Source organism: Rhodamnia argentea, chromosome 1 (assembly GCF_020921035.1).
Source record: "Rhodamnia argentea isolate NSW1041297 chromosome 1, ASM2092103v1, whole genome shotgun sequence".
NCBI classification, from domain to species: Eukaryota; Viridiplantae; Streptophyta; class Magnoliopsida; order Myrtales; family Myrtaceae; genus Rhodamnia; species Rhodamnia argentea.
Window position 1 is genome coordinate 6498086 of NC_063150.1, and position 18246 is coordinate 6516331.

An 18246-nucleotide genomic window follows, 5' to 3' on the forward strand; every position below is an offset into this window, starting at 1 on the left:
ATTTTCGGTTGGAGGGTTAAAATTAGCATGAAATACTCTTGTAATCATTTAAGAGCAAAAAAGTACTTTGTTTGGAGAAATTCAAGTTTCTTGGGGCCCAGAACGTTCGTTAGGGTGGGTGCTGTACCATCAGAAATTCAACAAGGGGTAGATGAAAACATTAAAAGCAAAGCACGAGATTTACTTCTCGCTTAGGGAAAGAAGAGTGGAATCCTATTAAATCCACAATTGATAGAAATCATAATTTTTTTTTTTAATTTCAAGTTGCTACCGATCGTTCTAGATCATATAATAAACGAAAGTGCCATCAAGTTTTTTCTCATTTTGTCGATTTTTTACTCGAAAGGATACATCAGAAGTACATAGACTTCATAACAAAGCGAATAGAAACAAAGCAAAACCCAAAATGCTGCAAACAAATCAAATCCAGAAAACAAAGATGATCAACACAGCCCTAAAAGGGTTAAGATTATGCTAGTGCCACGTTGGATTGTCGTCGCGATATCAATGCATCGTCGATCGAACTTTCACTAGCATAAAGTCCTGAGTACATATGTCGCTACCTGGCAATGGCATATGTCCTTGGTGAAGATAATTCCATCGTCTTGTTCAGAAAAAATTGAGAAAATGGAGGAAAAGATAATTTGGATAGAAGAAATCCAAAAATTTTATACCACGATTTATATGTCAACTTTGATATTTGGAGCAAGGGGGCCAAGGTTAATGCTTCGATGGCGAATATTGTTTTGAAAGAGATTGGCAACAAAAAAACAAAAAAACCAAACAAATCGAACGGATCTAGGTACTTACAAAGTAAAGAATAGGAGGAAGTTACCCTCCCCTCGCTCGAGCATGCATGCAAATTTGCGAGGGCAAATGCGAAAAGCAGGGGTCGTCCGTTTTGGTGGTACGAGGGTCGTCCGACGTGGGCGATGGAGGGCGCAGGCAGTGCCCTCTCGACGGTGGAGATGCCACGACTGCCCCATTCCGTCGATCATACGTGGCACAATCCACAGCCACGGACGAGTCTGATGCCGACCTGGGCCCACCGCCACCCCCACGAGCCCCCCTTATAAAAATAATTCGTCGGCGACGTTTTCCACTAGTCCAGTTCGAGTCCTTTCGCCGCCTTCAATTCCCGACGTCTAGCTGAACCCGCCAAACCCATGCAGCCACCAACTGGGTCAATAAAGTGAGCGAGCTATTTGAGTGGGAGTGGGAGCAAGTGAGCGAGTTGGCGAAGGAGGGAGCGAGGCGAGCGAGGATGGGAAGAGCGCCGTGCTGCGAGAAGGTGGGGTTGAGGAGAGGGCGGTGGACGGCGGAGGAGGACGCCGTCCTGATGAACTACATCAAGGCCAACGGCGAGGGTTACTGGAGGTCCTTGCCCAAGAATGCAGGTACATTTTCACTCATTCCTTTCGCTCCTAAACGAACACGACAGGCACTAAAACTCGAAGGAAGCCGCTAGTTTGACAAGATCTGTAATTATTTCGATCCCAAGATTTTTTATTTAACGAGTGATTTATGCAAAATACGCGATGATAGTGTGTGAATTTATGGTCAGAAGTAATTGACAGTATTATTAAACTGTCAAAGAAGCATTTTTCAAAACTCGAATCCTTAGGTCGACTAATTTACGGCAATGCACTTGGTCTGGTCTACATTCTATTTTTAGGCCAAGCGAGCGAAACGAGCACTTCCTCTTTTCGTAAACCAACACATGTATAAATTTCTTTTGCTTAGAGAAATCGTCCAATAAAAAAAAAAAAAAGAATGCCGTAGCCCGACTTTACAGATACACTCCCAATTTCCCCTCTCTCTTTTTTTTTTTCTTCCTTTTAATGGAACATGAGGATTCGAATTCTCGACTCCCCTGTTGTCTCCTGATGCACGCGACATGACGAGAGACGAGCTTAGAGAGTCCGATTGACGGGTCGGGCTTTTGTGTCTTGGGATGGGCATAGGGTTGCTGAGGTGCGGGAAGAGTTGCAGGCTGAGGTGGGTGAACTACTTAAGGACAGACCTGAAGAGAGGAAACATCTCCAAGGTGGAGGAGACTGTCATCATCAAGCTGCATGCCTCTCTGGGTAACAGGTTCGTTTCTCTACGTGCTTGTTCGTTCGTGCTCTTTTTGCTCTTCTCCTCCGTTCTTACTGCTAGCTTTCAGCTGAACGGTCGAACCACAAAAAGACACGAACGTTTTCGCGGAACAAGTGGAGATAAAACAGTGAAAAATCATACGAAAAGATCATCCGCACACCATTAGATGCTCTGTCTCTCTAAATATCTCTCCGTGTGTTTCCGTGCCACTGTCTCTCTCATCCTCGTTCTTTCAAGTTAATGCTAGATTTTTTTTTATTTGTTGACTCTTCTTCCTATGCAACCGCATCTGTCTGTTTCACGGATTGACTATAATGCATGCATTGTTGTTACCTTGGACCGTGTGACATGTGTAACCTCGGAAAAGTACCCGACGTACCTAGAACAAAAAAGAAAAAGAAAAAAGCGTTAGGTTGCTACTGTGTTTTCTTCTGAACCAATCACGTCCCACAACCTCTTTTAAGTGGAATGCCCGATCAAAACGTTTCTTCTGAGGCACCTGATATTTATGTGAAGAAGATAACGTAAATTGCCAGCGCAAGTTGTATAGATTTTCGCACTTAATATTGTCTAATGATGTTGTCATCGACGCTTCATTTGTACGTTCGAAATGTTTTGACCAAAAAAGAAAAATTGTCACTTTTAGGACATTTATAATAACGCAAATTGCTTAGAGTTAAACGTTCTCTGCTGTTTTGGATGTCGGTGAAAAATACCTTTTTTTCTTGTTATTTTGGTGGTCGTACGGAATAATCCCCGTGCGCTATCGTGGCCCAAAATGAAGTGGTTGGAAATTGACTTCACCTCGATTCACCTTTTTAAGTCGAAAATGACAGATCCTGTCTTGACTATTTACTTCGTCGACTTCCTTTTTTTTTTTTTTAACTGGCCCTGTAACCTCTCTTCACTGCCCTTGGTGTCGCTGAGGAGGACCTGGCGGTAATAGTTTCAAGCCGATGAAGTTAACTATCTGGTAAAATTTTGTGTTTTCCTCAGGGTTTCCAAACGTAATAAATGTCCATTATCATCAGATTATCGTCATGTCGCGTCACAATCAAGATTCTTGAACCAGAAAAAGTAAATGTTAACACGTCTAAAAAAGCTCTATCTCACGTTTATATTTGAGAACGTACTAATCGTGCAAGTTTTAATGCACTAATTAGACAATATAAGGGCTCGTTAAGGCAACCGTGTTAACATCTTTTCTCTTTTTCGAAAAAGTGCACCTACCGGTCAAGACTACGCTTCGTGTGGCGGAAACTCTTCTCGTGTCTCGAGCGCAATAGAAAGTCTGGAAAGTTTGGTGACAATGCGGTCTGACTCTGACAGTACTCAGGGCAAGTAATGTTACGCAAAACGTTTTGACTTGGTACCGAGGCCCAGGAAGCGACGTGGCCAAAGCATTGTCATGTACACGGACATCAGGGATGAAAAGGACGGAGATGTTTTTCAAATCACGGAAGTCCGACGGTGACCTTTTGCAGAACCGCAAGAACGTAAGAACGGCCTTAATCACGCAAGCGATGGATAGCGAAACGCCATGCAAGAGTCGCTTTCTTCTTCTCTTAAATATGAGCAATGATCACATGAACATTGAAAATGCGCCGGACCCAGAGATTGTCCTGGAAATGGGGTGTTCGGTGGGGCTGTTCTTTCCGTGCGCTTTTACATGATGTGATGGAAAGCCAAGAAAGAGAAAGAAGTTAAATTTGTAGCTGGCAAGTGCTTTTCTAAAGCTGAAGAAGCTTCACGTCTGATCCTAGTTTCCCTTCAGATTTCCCTTCTAACTCTGTGTTTTTTTCCACTTTCTGCTCATCTTCGGCTTTTTCTTTCTGTACTTTTTCGTGGCCCTCTTTGGCTGTTTGTATCAGTTGAAAAATTTGGCCTTTTTTTTTTGTGGGTGGGAGCAGGTGGTCTCTCATAGCCAGCCACTTGCCAGGAAGAACAGACAACGAGATCAAGAATTATTGGAACTCGCACTTAAGCAGAAAAATCGACACTTTTCGAAGACCGTCCAACGACGAGCCGCTGCCTTTGGCGACGGACCTCGTCAAAGTCAGCCCCCCCAAGAGGAAAGGGAGGACAAGCAGGTGGGCAATGAAGAAGAACAAGAACTTGCTCCCGCCGAAGAGAAACCCTAATAAAGTAACCAATGCTCATTCCGACGTGCCTTTGTCGCCCGCCATGCCACCGGCGGAGAGAGAGAGATTGTCCGCCACCAAGGCCGGTGCCGAGGATAAGGAAACTACGGTTAGGGAGAGTTTGGCCAGTACTAATGTTGGTATTGTTCCTTATTCCCTCGGAGAGGACGGTGCGACGTCGCCATCATCGTCCAACGACCCGAGCAATCCATTAATGCTGAGCCCAAGTGGGGGGAGAGAGGGCGAGATGATTCTAGGACCATTGGCAGGCATTGATGAGGAATTGTCGTGGAGCTTTGATGACATGGTGTACTCGGCCCTGCCTCTTGAATCAAGTGGGGTCATGGACATGAGCATCGAGAGAAGCGGGGATCATGAGGAGGCCAGGGCAGTGGGGTCGGGGCTGGAGAGAGAGAGCAGGATCACCCTTGGATCGTCGTCGTCAACGACGACGAGCGGGGACAAAGATCGGATCGGCGGCGACTGGTTCTCTTGTGTGGAGGATGATAGTGGGAACTGGGATTGGGAGAACCAGATTATTCTGGGGCACGGGAATGATCAGGCGGCGGGGGAGAGGGCTGGCCAGGAGATGCTGACGTGGCTTTGGGAGAGTGACGTGGGAGAGTGGGAAAGTCAAAGCCTTGGGGAGGTTGAACGGGAGAAGCAAAACGCCATGGTGGCTTGGCTGCTTTCTTAGGGCGAGCCTAATTAGGACGTTAACTTAGGTCACTATTTTTTTGGCTACAAAATTGGCGTGTTCACAAAGAGAAGAGGACCCAAAAAAAGAAGAAGAAGCAAGAAGTGGTGGGATCAAGGTCTACGTGTGGAAATGTTCCTTCTCTTGTAACCTAGTTAGTAGGAAGTGGTAATTAGCATGCGTTTGGTTTTCTTCGTTAATGTCTATTTTTTTTTTCTTTTGGATTGGCCTAAATCAGCATGTTCATTTCTTGATGGTGTTTTAATGGGCCACTGATGAAGAGAAGAGGGGGGGTGTTCATTAGCTAATTTCGAAGTTCAATTGGCGCTATTTCCTAATTTTGAAATCTTTTCGCTTGGTCTAAATTCTCCATTCTTTTAGCAAAATGTCTAAAAAATCGAGCTCGAAATTATGAATCAAGGCGGTTCACGAAAGAAGGAGGAAATTTCCAACAAAAAAAGAGGGTATAGTAATGACTTTGAAATAAATGGGATAGCGTCTCTTTCAAGCTATGTAAGTTCAATGACCAGCAGCCGCGACATTCGTTGAACACGGACAGTCCACGTTGCCATAGAATCAGTAGGGACTAAAACAAAAAAGTATATTTTATTGGTGATTTTATGACATGCAGACTAACTAATTCATCATTCTTAAAAACTTAATTTTGTCGTGCTTTCCATGCAAAACGTCGTATCACTATCACCGATGCTTTAAAAGGTTTTTGCGAACGACCGACATTTGTTCGTTCGAAACCAAACCGACGGCGTGTTTGAGAACCCGATTTTTCGGAGTTTTTATTTATTTATTTATTTATAGAAATGTCCGTGTTTCGAGTACGAGTTTTTTTTCTATGGCCCAGCCGTCCAGTAATGAGCATGAATGGTCTTGCTCGATTATCATCAGTTAATCATAGCTGTCTATTTCTATCAAGCAGAGATTTTTGTTTAAACATTTTTATAAGGTTTGGCTTTTTTAGCGAAAAAAGAATGATTCGCAAAATATTTTCTCGAAGCTGATCATTTGTATTGCTTTTGAAATAATAATCAATGAAAAATATTTTCGTTATGGACATATCCTTAGTTCGTTCATTTTTATAAGCAATATAAACAATAGATTTTAGGAAAATATTTTGCGAGTTGTTAACCATATTAAGTTACTAAGTGCTAACAATAGGAAACATCGATGACATTCGGTAAAATATGATAACTATAGCCGCTGTAATATAACTAAATAAGATATCTCAATAAAAAGAGCACACACAAATTAAATCAATAGAGGGAAAAATGACAAAAATTGGTTACTCGTCGGATATATTTAAAGAGTTGACTAATCTTAATTTATGGATCGATAAAGTTATTTCGTAAAACTCTAAAAGGAAATTATGTCCTTTTAATCATAAAAAGATGATTAACCGAAATCTAAGGTGATCCGTTTGAATTTTGCTTATTGATCATTCCTTTTTTTTTTTCCGACAAAAAAAAAATCATTCCTTTTTTTTTGCATTAGTTGACCATTTAAAAATTCAGAATGAGTAACTACTTTTTCTAAAAAAAAATTGAATGGACCTGGTCATGGATCGTGATCCAGGCAAGTATTTCGAACTTACAATCCTAACGATCAATAAGGAAGCCACGTTATGCCGATTGTGGCAATTGTCCACACACAATTTTCAAACTATTGTATTGACTTTTCCAAATTATATATGCATGTCCATCTAACGATGCTACTTTTTGGGCGTTGACCACACTAAACTTTGACCACAAATTTCCCCATAATAGATCCTAGCAAGCCCAAGTTACAACAATAAAACCGTATTAATTATTTGGATATCTTTGGATTACTCATTAGTGAAGTGATTATTTTGCGATTCAATCGAATAATGTGTAGAAATGGCAACTTGAATTGTCGTGCGATTAGTTTCTCGAAATGTAAATGCAATTTAGATCGCAAATGCTTGAGATGACCTTAATATCATTAGTGTGCAAATCTCATGACTAAGCTCGATTGGCATGTTAGAACTGAGATTGTTTGTTGCCCACCAAAACGATGATCATTAACGCAAGTCAATTATAGATCCAGTGATGACTAAAATCCCAAAACTCAAAAAGATTATTGGAACTTTAAGTAATCAAGATGTAATTACCCTTGCCTTATGTTACGTTACTACCCAAAAATAATTTCTATATCTTGTCGTTATCTTGTCGTTGGTTACCAACCAAAATGACATTATTTGGAGTTCTTTTCCTTATTTAAACTGTTACGCCACTCTGAAAATAGTCTTCGGCCTATCTTTTGCTCAAAAGGTGAGGCTTTCACTCACACTTATGAGGTGATCACCACTCCCCCTCACACATCAGGCTTAGGTCTGAACAGCAACAACCCTCTCCGAGTGATTGTTGAGTCTAGATTTGTAGACAAAAGCTAGTTCAAAGTCTCATATTTATAAGCTGACTACCAGTCTCTTCCGCAATCGATGCAGGATAAATCCCAACACACATAACCTTTGTAAACAAATTTAGCACCTGCGATCGCACTTTACACACGAGTCGGCAGAGTGCTTTTGTCACCATAGCCACAAAACCAGAAGAAGAAAGAATCAAATCCTTCTCTCCTCTATGATTGCAAAATATAGGCGGTCTCAGATTCTTGCGTGCAAGACACAACGACAACGCCCATCAAGGTGAGACGTCTAGTTATCAACGTGTGCATTCCAGGAGGTCTTGTTCTTGTCTTTCGTTAAAGAGACCTGAGTAGAATCAATCAATGCGACCTCTTACCTCACGGCAACACCAAGCGATCAGTAATTGCATCGGTGTAGGGTACGAAAACGCAGCACTCTACTTAAACAGCCATAAACCTCCACGTTCGCTCACTCGTCGTCGAATTCCTTTTGAATTTTTCCTCTTTGAAATGTCAAACCTTTCGAGGGCCTGAAAACGTCATGGGAGGAGGAGTTGTCAGTGAACAAGTGAACGCGTCTCTCCCTCGACGACGTCTCGACACATCAATTTGGACTTCCATTCGGTTGATTTTGACACAATGGAATGAGTCGCGCATGGAGCGGTCTTGTTCGAGAGTTATTATAGTTCATCTTGCGTGGTCCATATGGCTTGAGTTCAAACGTATGTGATCGTGTCGATAATACTGAAGTTATGTGGAGATTAAAATCCTACTGAGGGTTTGAGAGATTTTTTTTTTTTAAAAGGAGACTAAAATGACAATTCTTGAAGATTCTTGTAGAAAAAACAGACAATCATACAAAGACACAAAGGCTAACAAGGTTCGGCAATGTGCCTACGTCCTCGGACAAAAAACTCTCTTTCTCTTTTCGATATTTTGTTGTATCTGACCATCTGCCATTGTTCAACCATATGTACAGGAAAGGTTGCTCCAACAAAGGAAACAAGCAACCAGAAAAAAGGAAGGCACTATAGTATTATAGGAATACAATATTAACAAATCTCCTTTCCAAAGATAGGATAGAAAATCACGCCAACACTCTCCCTCAAATTGGGCCAAAGATTTCATCGGAGGTCAACTTGCTTTCGTAAAAATGTGGACGAGTTGACCCTCACTCCAAATGTATGGGGTCTCAATTGTCTTGTCTTGTACCTTTTCTCTCACAAAGGGGCAATCCTACTCTATATGTTTGGTCCTCTCATGAAACGCCGGATTTGAAGCTATATGAGTGGCAGTCTGATTATCACAAAACAGCTTCGTAGGCTTGGTCATGCAATTGCAACCCAATTTTTGAAGTAGTAGTCTCAACCACACAAATTCACTGGTAGTAGTAGCCATGGCTCGATATTCTACCTCTGCGCTCGAACGAGCAACTACCGTTTGCTTTCTACTTTTCCAAGTGACAATGTTTCCTCCCACAAAAGTACAAAACCCCGTAGTAGATTTCCTGTCTATAGGGCTCCTAGCCCAATCTGCATCGGTGTAGCCAACAAGTTATGTGTGACCATTATTTTTCATAAGAATTCTTTTCCCAGGTGTGGCCTTTAAATACCGTAGCAGATGATTTATTAGCTCCATATGCCCTCGAGTTGGTTTCTACATAAATTGACTTACATAACTAACAGTATATGCTATATCGGTTCTAGTGATAGTTGGATAAATTAACCGTCCGACAAGCCGCTGAAATTGCCTAACATAATGTAATTGAGTGTCGTCTGAAATGAACTTACTATTTTACTCTATAGGAGTGTTGGCCGGTCTAACTCCCAACTTCCCAATCTCCTTCAGCAAATCCATGACATATTTTCTCCGAGATAAAACTAATCCTTTGTGGGATCTCGCAACCTCAATACCCAAAAAATACATCAAGCTGCCAAGGTCTTTGATATAAAATTCCTTGCTCAAATGTCGCTTAAGTGCTTCGATTCTAGGTTGATTGATGCATGTAATCACAATATCATCAACATAAAAAAGCACTATAACTATACCTTTGTCATCAGCCTTGGTGAACATTAAAGAGTCTGCTGCCCCTCTTTTAAATCCAACCTTGATGAGCGCAGCACTCAATTTACCATACCAAGCTCTAGGTGATTGCTTGAGACCATATATGGCTTTCTTCAACCTTTCATCTTTATTCTACAAGGGGTAACGAGGAGGAAGATTCATATAAACCTCCTCCTCCAAATCTCCATAAAGAAATGCGTTCTTTACGTCCATTTGGAACAAGGGCCATCCACAATTAACAGCTATAGACAAAAGAACACAAACAATGTTCATTTTAACCACAGGTGCAAAGGTTTCTTTGTAATCTATACCATACGTTTGAGTGTATCCTTTTGCAACCAAACTCTCTTTATACTTTTTGACTAATCCATCACTATTGTATTTGATCTTATAGATCCATCGGCAACCAACTGTCTTCTTCCCTCTCGGTAGTTGTACCGGTTTCCAAGTATGATTTCAATCTAAAACCTGAAGTTCATCCTTCATTGCACCAACCTGCACGGCTTTTTCCCTTGCTTCCTCATAGTTGTAGGGTTCCTACTATTCTTCAATGGCAAATAAGAAACTAATTGTGAGAGATTTTGTCATAGCCAACAAATTCTTGAATAGGATGTTGAACTAAATAATAAGTAGTAAAATCTCGAAGAAGAGTTGAGGGTCTAGTGACACGAGATGTCCTTCGTAATGGGATTGCATATGCAGCCCTTTCATCCGCCAGCCCCTCGGTGGCAATTCCAGGTTTAGCTTCTGGAATAACGGCTAACTTAATCTCTTGGTATGAATTTTCTTGATCTGCAGATTCATGACCCAATGCATTTTGTTCTGTAGATTTGTGACCCAAAACACAGCTCCCATTGTTGACTTCGACACCCCCATTGCCGACTTCGACACCCCCATTGCCGACTTCCGCTTCACCAGTCCCATTAACATCCATAGGAATAGGAGCAAATTCATAGAAAAACTTCTTATAATAATCTGTGAACTCCTCTTGAATACGGCTCTTGTGAGGAAAAAACATATGAGTTTCATCAAATACAACATCCCGAGAAATATAGACACGCTCCGTACAAGGGTCATCATAATTGTACCCTTTCTTAACGTAAGAATAACTAACAAATACAAATTTCCTGGCACGAGGATCTAACTTTCCACCGGTTCGAGAGTGAACATGGAAGACACACCCAAAAATCCGTAGGTGAGATATATCAAATTTTCGCCCATACAACACTTCCATAGGAGTTATATACCCTAACACTCGACTAGGAAGTCTATTAACTAAATGACAGCTAGGAAGATCAACATCCGCCCAATAGGATTTAGGCAAATTTTCGGAGAATAACAAAGCACGGGTGACCTCTAGGAGGTGACGATTCTTCCTTTCAGCTATCCCATTCTGTTGGGGAGTACCCACACATGATGTATCGTGAGTAATACCCTTGCTTCGTAAAAAAGACTAAAATGTCTTATTAGTGTATTCAGTACCATTGTCGGTAAGAAGAATGTTCACGGAAGTATTAAACTGGTTAGTCAGCATATTGCAAAAATCATGGAAAACTATAAGTACTTCACTTTTGTACTTAAGAAGGTAAAGCCAGGTAGCTCGCGATTTAACATCAATAAAGGTAACAAAATACCGAAAACTCTCTCTAGAAACAATATGAGAATATCCCCACACATATGAATGTACCAAAGCAAACAATTTAGTTGATTTAGGCAAATGTTTAGGGAAAGGCAACCTATGCTACTTAGCAAAGTGACATGGACCACAACTACTAGAATCATGAGTCAAAGACATGTCTAAGGATTGCAACACCCAATTTGAAGGATGACCCATGCGCCAATGCCATAGACGAGAGGTATTCATAGCCCCCTTCTTAGCCATTAACGTTTTGCCATGCAAATCTAAGGTGTACAGCCCGTCTCGAAGTTGTCCTTCACCAATCATCCTCCCGGTACTGTGATCCTAAAACAACACTTTATGTGGAGTAAAAATGGTATTACAATTCTACTATTTAGTACATTTGCTCATAGATATTAAATTAGAAGATAATTCTGGAATCAATAAAGCCTTAGTTTTTTTTCAAAAGCACATTCAGTTGCCTAGTACCTTGGGTTGGCACTTGCATTCTGTTAGCCACTGTGATCGGTGGACATAAAGAACTAGCAGCAATATTAGATAGAATATGTGGGGAACTACACATGTGGTCTGTAGCACAAGAATCAACAATAAACTGATTTCTAGACTCAACAAAAGTGTACTAATATTGCTAGAGGTCTTGGCCAAATTTACGGATTCAATGTAAGAGGGACCCATACCATGTGTCTGAAGTAGCTGATGAACCTGCAATGTTAGGGGCTACAACTTGGATTGGAAGTCTGTGGTATTCCTTTGAATTGTTGTCTTAGTGTCCGGACGCTTGTCCTTATTTGGACGCAGGTGAGGATATAGAATCCAACATCGTTCCTTGGAATGCCCATCTCGATCACAATGAAAACAAATGGGTTTCTTTCCTTTCCCCTTGACAAACTGAGTACCAGGATCACTTTGCTTGGCATTAGAATTAACAATGTTTGCCGAGTGCTCCAATGAGCTTGCTGATGGTGCCACAATCAAGTTAGAATGCATAACTCTCCTCCTTGTTTCTTTACTCTGCATTATGGAAAAACGGTATTAAAGGGTGGCAATTGCGGACTCATAAGAATGTCACATTTGGTGTCTTCAAACTCAGGCCTTAGGCTCGCCAAGAGGTAAAAAAGGAAACAAGCAATCAGAAAAAGGAAGATAACCAGAAAAAAGGAAGGCACCCCAGAATTATAGGGATACAGCATTAACAAATCTCCTTTCTTAAGATAGGAGAGAAAATCACGCCAACTATTCTTGTAAAGGATTTGCTTGTGAGTTAATTCGGGCTCAACTTCCATGTTTGGATCATCAAGCTTGTTTGTGGTAAAATATTTTGCTATGATCCCCGAGTCCTCCACGTAGGTCACATGATCGAATCATGTACCATTTTAAGAATCCGCTACGTCCTAAATATCCTTTTATGTGAATAGAACAATTGATAATAGAAGAGCATAAATGAAAAGTACGAAAGTTCTATATACTATCCATCCGAGTCAATCTCCAAAATCTTCATTATACAGTTGGACTGCTCGGTAAGGGAAAATGAAAATCTCTCCTAATCCTTTCATTTCCTTTCTCTTGATCCATCTGGACAAGTGATTACTTTCTTCCCTCCCTAATCACTCCCTACAAGCCCATGGAAAATCTCCAGTACTTTCCAAATTCGCTTAGGATATATTTTGACATACTCCAATTATTATGATAGATCAAATTTTCAGCCATTCATCTTCTTCTTTGACCCACTAATTTTTCCTTTCACTCTCATCACAGGCAATGCTTCTACCTTTTTGTTAGTACCAATTGATAACAATGATTAATAGAGAGATCATTTGGTTACCCTTCTTCATCGTCATGGCATAGTGTTAAATAAATCAATCTGAGAGATCGAAAACTTCAAAGGAATTTTTTAATTCAATTGTTATGGAAATGGAATTTTCTAGTCCAAACAGAATCATGTTTCCTGCGCAGCTTAGGTGGAAGGCGAAGAAGGCCTCCTTTCGCCGGGGGCCCGAGGGGAGGGGGGGAGCCATTGGTGAGATACCACACTAGAAGAGCTAGATTTCTAAACTTGTGTCAGGACCTATAACGTTCCCGTTTTTATTTTCCTTCTTCTCGAATCCAAGGGGGACTTATCATATTTAGAATCTTCTATTTCTACTAATATTTCACGTGTTTCTATTTATGGTTCCTATGGAGCTACATTGCAATAAATCTTCTTTTTTATGCAGCATTGCTTCTATGATCTTAGGAGCACTGGCCGCCATGGCCCAAACGAAAGTCAAAAGACCTCCATCTCATCTATTTGCAGTTTCATGCGTTGGCCCTTTGGCTAAGTCACACAATTCAACTAATGAAAGAGCTAATCTTTCATTAGTTTTACAGGGAGCTTAACCAAAAAGAGAAGAGAAAAAAGCACCCATCAGTTACATTATAAGTTGATTAATAACATTCCTCTAAACTCATTAACTTTGCCAGAATCCAAATTCAAAGCAACATTATGAAGGACTCGAAACCCTCAAGCCCTAATCTGCAAAAAGAAAAGGCCCAAGGCAGGTTCTGGCTTGATTCGGGTTGGCCCAACCATCAATACTTTGCCATGTAATGCATGAAAATGCAATCTCGATCTCACTTTTGAGGGCGAAATTACCAAAAAAAAAAAAAATCCTAAATTTGCTGTAATTGTGCTAATTCGGTCCTAAACTTTTATTTTTACCGATTCAATCCTAAACCTTTTATAATTGTGTCATTTCGGTCCATTCAACGAGTTTTGACCCGTTGAAGCTAACGTGGACGCCCGTCGGCCGACGACATAATATTATAATAATTATTTATTTTCTTTTTCTTTTCGTTTTCTTCTTCCTTTTCCCTCTTGTACATCTAGCCGGTTGCAAAATCTCGGTGACGGACTAGAGACGATCGCTAGTGAGGCCGAGCCTCACTGGATCGCCGACCTCACTCGACCATGGCGAGGATCGACCTTGCTGTCGCCTACTTCGGCGACCCGTTGGAGGTAGAAGAGGGCATGGGAAGGGGAAAAAAAAAGGAAATTTTCAAAAATATATTTAAAAAATGTTGAAATATTGTGTTGCCAATCGGCTAAAATTCGTCGGATTGACTGAAATGCCATGATTGCAAAAGGTTTATGAATGAATCGGCAAACAAAAGTTTAGGACTGAATTGACGCAATTATAATAGATTAAAACTTTTTTGGTAATTTTCTCCACTTTTGAGAGGACTGAGAGCTAAGTTTGTGGGGATTGGGTTGGATGCAATGAGGAACGTACGGATAATAATGCAATTCGTTTGTTGTGTGAGGGTGAAAATGGATGGCACGTGGAATATGTACGATCCAACATAGCTGAGGAACACTTTGATGGAGACTGGCATTGGACGTCATTCTTGTTTTCTCTTCGGTTCTTTTTTTTTACTGGAAAATATTTTCTATTGACCACTCATTTTTCGCCCCCAAACAACATAAATTGGAGAAAATATTTTCTGAAAAAATATTTTCCGTGAAATAAACGGAGCCTAAGTTTCAAGCTCGATGATCTGCCTCTTCCATGTTAGATCGCAGCATGGTTAATCTCTAGTGTTGGAACTAGTAACAAAGTTATTATAAGTCCAAGTCATGTCTGCCAAACCTGGTGATTACTAACGGGTTAGTGAATTTTCTTCGCTGTCTCTTCTTTAGTAACTGAGGAGTTTGTATAACAGGGAACTAACTCGCGCGTGACCACAATTTTTAGCTGATGCTTAGATAGAGATAGGAGGGAGTGATGAAGGTGTGGAAAGTGATCAAGAAGCTGTCGTGGGTTGTATGAATTGAGAGAGAATGAGCAGAGTTTGTCAGATAACGCGGCGGAAGAGAAAGAGGACAAAAGAGAGAGTTGTTTTGATTCATGTATGAATTGGTGAGCAACACGGTTGCTCGCGGGCCTGATAGAACCTGCTGGGTCTTTGTTGGGTTTAGTTTGGTTCCTTTCTGCTTAAGAGCCACAGTAGAGTCATTTATTTACCTTAATCAAGAAAATAGCGCTCGGTGGTTCAGTTAGGGAGGCGCAAAAAGGGCCAAAATACCCATGCTTTGTCATTGAAATTACCCCAAGCACGAACCTCGCTCTCCCCTCGTCTGCCCGCGGACCGCGCGCTCCTGCGCCGCCACTCAAACCATCCCGCCAATTTGCCTCCGCCCACGGTTGTTTCCCTTCTTGCCCGGATGGTCGCCCTCCCCTTATGTCTATGCCTCCCTGTCCGCGAAAACAATTGGCCGGGACCACGGAGGAAGGGGAAGGGCAGGGGAAGGGGAAATGGCAGATTGGTAAAATCAAGAAAATGTGAGAAGGAAAGAAATGAAAGAAAGAGTGCGATCCCATTAGGTTGTCCGAATTGCGATGTGTTGATGTATCGAGGGGTGACTTTAGGATATACAGTTATTCCATAATCGTAAGGCCCGATCTTTTCTCTATAAAGATTTTTGCATATAACATGTTTGGCGTAGGAACTGAAGTCACTTATTCAAACCCTAAACAATTACGAGCAAGCTGCTCTAGGTCAAAGGCGCAAGTTCAAGGATTAGATTAAACTGATTCATGAGACTTATCGGGAACTTTCCCTATGTGCTCCTAGATTTAAAAAGAACAAAGTTTCAGAGAATTTCAAGCTCATGAACTGAATGTCATGTGGTTGAATCTCTCCAACGGCGTGCAAACTGTTCATAAAACTTGCATGATGTTTCACAACCTCTAGATAGTAACACATCTACGAATGTATCCTTGTCTTACCAAATATAACAACATCAACAACAATAATATTGAGGGTCAAGAGATCAAGGGGCGACGAATCTACGGGTTCCTCCTTTTAGGTCCACCATTGGTCCCGCACAACGCAATGTATTATGCGTGGAAGGAAGGTCAATCATCGATCGATCAATCGATCGTGCGAGAGGATTCGTTGTGCGTTGGATTCTTGCTTAGATGCTTCTAAACTGTGTAAGGAGGTTTTACCAATTTGATAGGATCTTTCCTTTTTCTGACTAACTTAAGTTCAAGTCAAAACCAAAGTAATTTAAAATCAAGCTAACCTTCATGCAATTGAAAACCGAAAAAAATTACCAAAACAGTCCTATTTTCTTTTTCTTTTGTCAATCAAGTCTGAAACCTTTTGCATTTATGTCAATTCAATCCATTTGGCTGGTCGGCACAAATGTGGTGCTACCGGCTCTAACGTGGCCAATCTTTAATAATATCTCAATAGAATTTTAAATTCCTAATATTTTTTTGAATTTTTTTTATCTTTTTTTTGTTCTTCATTCTTTTTTTTTTTGTGGATGGCGAATTGTGTTGCGAGGGTCGCCAGAGCTCGCTAGCCATTGGGCGAGGGCTTTGCGGCCCCCGACCAACCTCACTAGGCCTCATCCGGATCTAAGGCGAGGGTAACCTCGTCCACGCTTCGTGAGAATTTTGTGAGGTGCGGCTGTAGGCAAGGCTATCCTTGTCGGCCATGGCCTCGCCGGCCTCAGCAGAGGCCACCTTCATCGGGTCGGCAAGGCCATAGCGAGGCTTCCCTCATCGGCGGCCGCCATGGTCTCGCGCACCTTGGGAGAGACCGGTTGGGGGTTGGGAAGCGCTCGCCGAAGCTTGCCTGCCATAGTGGTAGTAGGAAATAAAAACAAAAGAAAGAAAAAAAAAGGATAAAATAAAATTTTAATATTAAAAAAATATCCACGTTAGCGTCGGTTGGCAAAATGAACTGAATTGACATAAATGCAAAAGGCTTAGGACTCAACCGACAAAAAAAGTTTAGGACTGGTACAATTCCAATAGATTTAGGACTTTTTTTGGTAATTTTCCTTTCAAAACTGCGATACCACCCAGTACAAAGATAAAACATGACAAAATCAACATACCCAAAATCAGCAGGCCAATACACGAAAGCCAGCCAATTTATTATGCCCACTATATATTATGCACAAGAAAATGACCTAGTTCACTCTGAGGGACGCAAAAAATTCATGCACATAGTAACCTAACCAAAAAACGAAATGTTATTACCATCAGATATGGATTACCATTAGATTGCATGATTCTTCTTTGGTCTTTGTCACGACTTTACTATAGATGAATCACCGAGCCAGACACAAATGGTTACTCGTTAATGAGATGGCACCGTTGCCTAGCATGGAAACTCATATCAATCCTAGCTTGGGGTTTTAATTAAGCATATTTAAACAGGCGATTCAATTCGTCTAGAAGTAGGCACTAATCTATTATGAGCCGATTAGACATCCAAGTAAAATGTGAGGTGAACATTTCACTTCTGCGAATCGGAGATTTTATGGATACGGGGACTTGGTTATGTTAGATTAATCTAACGCTTTTTCGCTATCTTTTCTCTTTATTTCAAAAATATTTTATAAGCAGCCTGGTTTGATTTTTATCTCAAGCCACTAGCATGCGAGATGTGATCATGTAAGTGCACAAATAATTAATTTAGCACTCAATAATTAAAGCTATAAACAAATTGTTGGAAAAGAACCTCCTCCCATTACACACATCAAATGGAAGCTTTATCATCACTCCATGCACCAAGTGTTATGCAAAATATTAACTAATTATCAAACAATGCATGCATGCCCTAAACATGATTTCTAAATGTCTATTCATTCTTTATTTTTGGGGTTTTCTTTTTATTAGCACGGATACAATTGAATCTAAATTCTGTGAATATACGAATTTTAATTTAACATGCATGAAATTTTACAACTAATCCTATTCCTAATGCATGACCTAAGTGACCAATTACACATCACATGCAACTTGATCTTTGTTTGTATTTCTCTTTACAAAATTCGTAAACAAGAAATTATGCTACACCCATGTTGGGTCGCAGCATGATTAATTTCAACCGTTGGAACAGAAACGGAGTTACTAATGTCCAATTCATGCCTGCAAAATCAGAATACTGTTTAGTTCTCTGACAGAATGTGCCAATGACTTGGTAAGATTTTCTTCGCTCTCTCTTCTTCCCAACTTACGAGCTGTACATCAGTGTGTGACTGCAATTTTTAACTCCAAAACAAAAGCACTGAAGCAAGAACCAATGGAACCCTGGATATCTCGTGCTGTAGACAATAGTGCCGCGGCTCTGTGTCGCAGAACAAACTCATGGGCGAAAATTTGGAATATGGTACTAAAGTTCTTCGGCGCCGGAGGATTATCTAT

The 18246-nt window shown here is 40.9% G+C and overlaps 1 protein-coding gene across 3 annotated transcripts; it reads left to right on the top strand.

Annotated features, from left to right (window-relative positions):
- The first annotated feature begins 1118 nt into the window (after positions 1-1118).
- Positions 1119-5203, top strand: LOC115750189 (transcription factor MYB11-like). 3 transcript variants are annotated; one of them, XM_030687376.2, is made up of 4 exons: positions 1119-1397; positions 1965-2094; positions 4011-4285; positions 4319-5203. In XM_030687376.2, the coding sequence occupies exons 1-4, from the start codon at positions 1265-1267 to the stop codon at positions 4936-4938; spliced, it is 1158 nt and encodes a 385-aa protein (XP_030543236.1). In that variant the 5' UTR covers positions 1119-1264; the 3' UTR covers positions 4939-5203. The 3 variants fall into 3 exon arrangements, with proteins under 3 accessions (XP_030543236.1, XP_030543234.1, XP_048128968.1); XM_030687374.2 differs by having other exon boundaries at positions 4011-4279; positions 4313-5203; XM_048273011.1 differs by having other exon boundaries at positions 4011-5203.
- Positions 5204-18246: the final 13043 nt, after the last annotated feature.

Bases quoted from the DNA above. Each gene is read 5' to 3' on its own strand.
- LOC115750189 (XM_048273011.1), top strand. From the start codon at position 1,265: ATGGGAAGAGCGCCGTGCTGCGAGAAGGTGGGGTTGAGGAGAGGGCGG. The intron at 1,398-1,964 runs GTACATTTTCAC...GGATGGGCATAG, and splicing joins GTCCTTGCCCAAGAATGCAG to GGTTGCTGAGGTGCGGGAAG. The intron at 2,095-4,010 runs GTTCGTTTCTCT...GGGTGGGAGCAG, and splicing joins CATGCCTCTCTGGGTAACAG to GTGGTCTCTCATAGCCAGCC.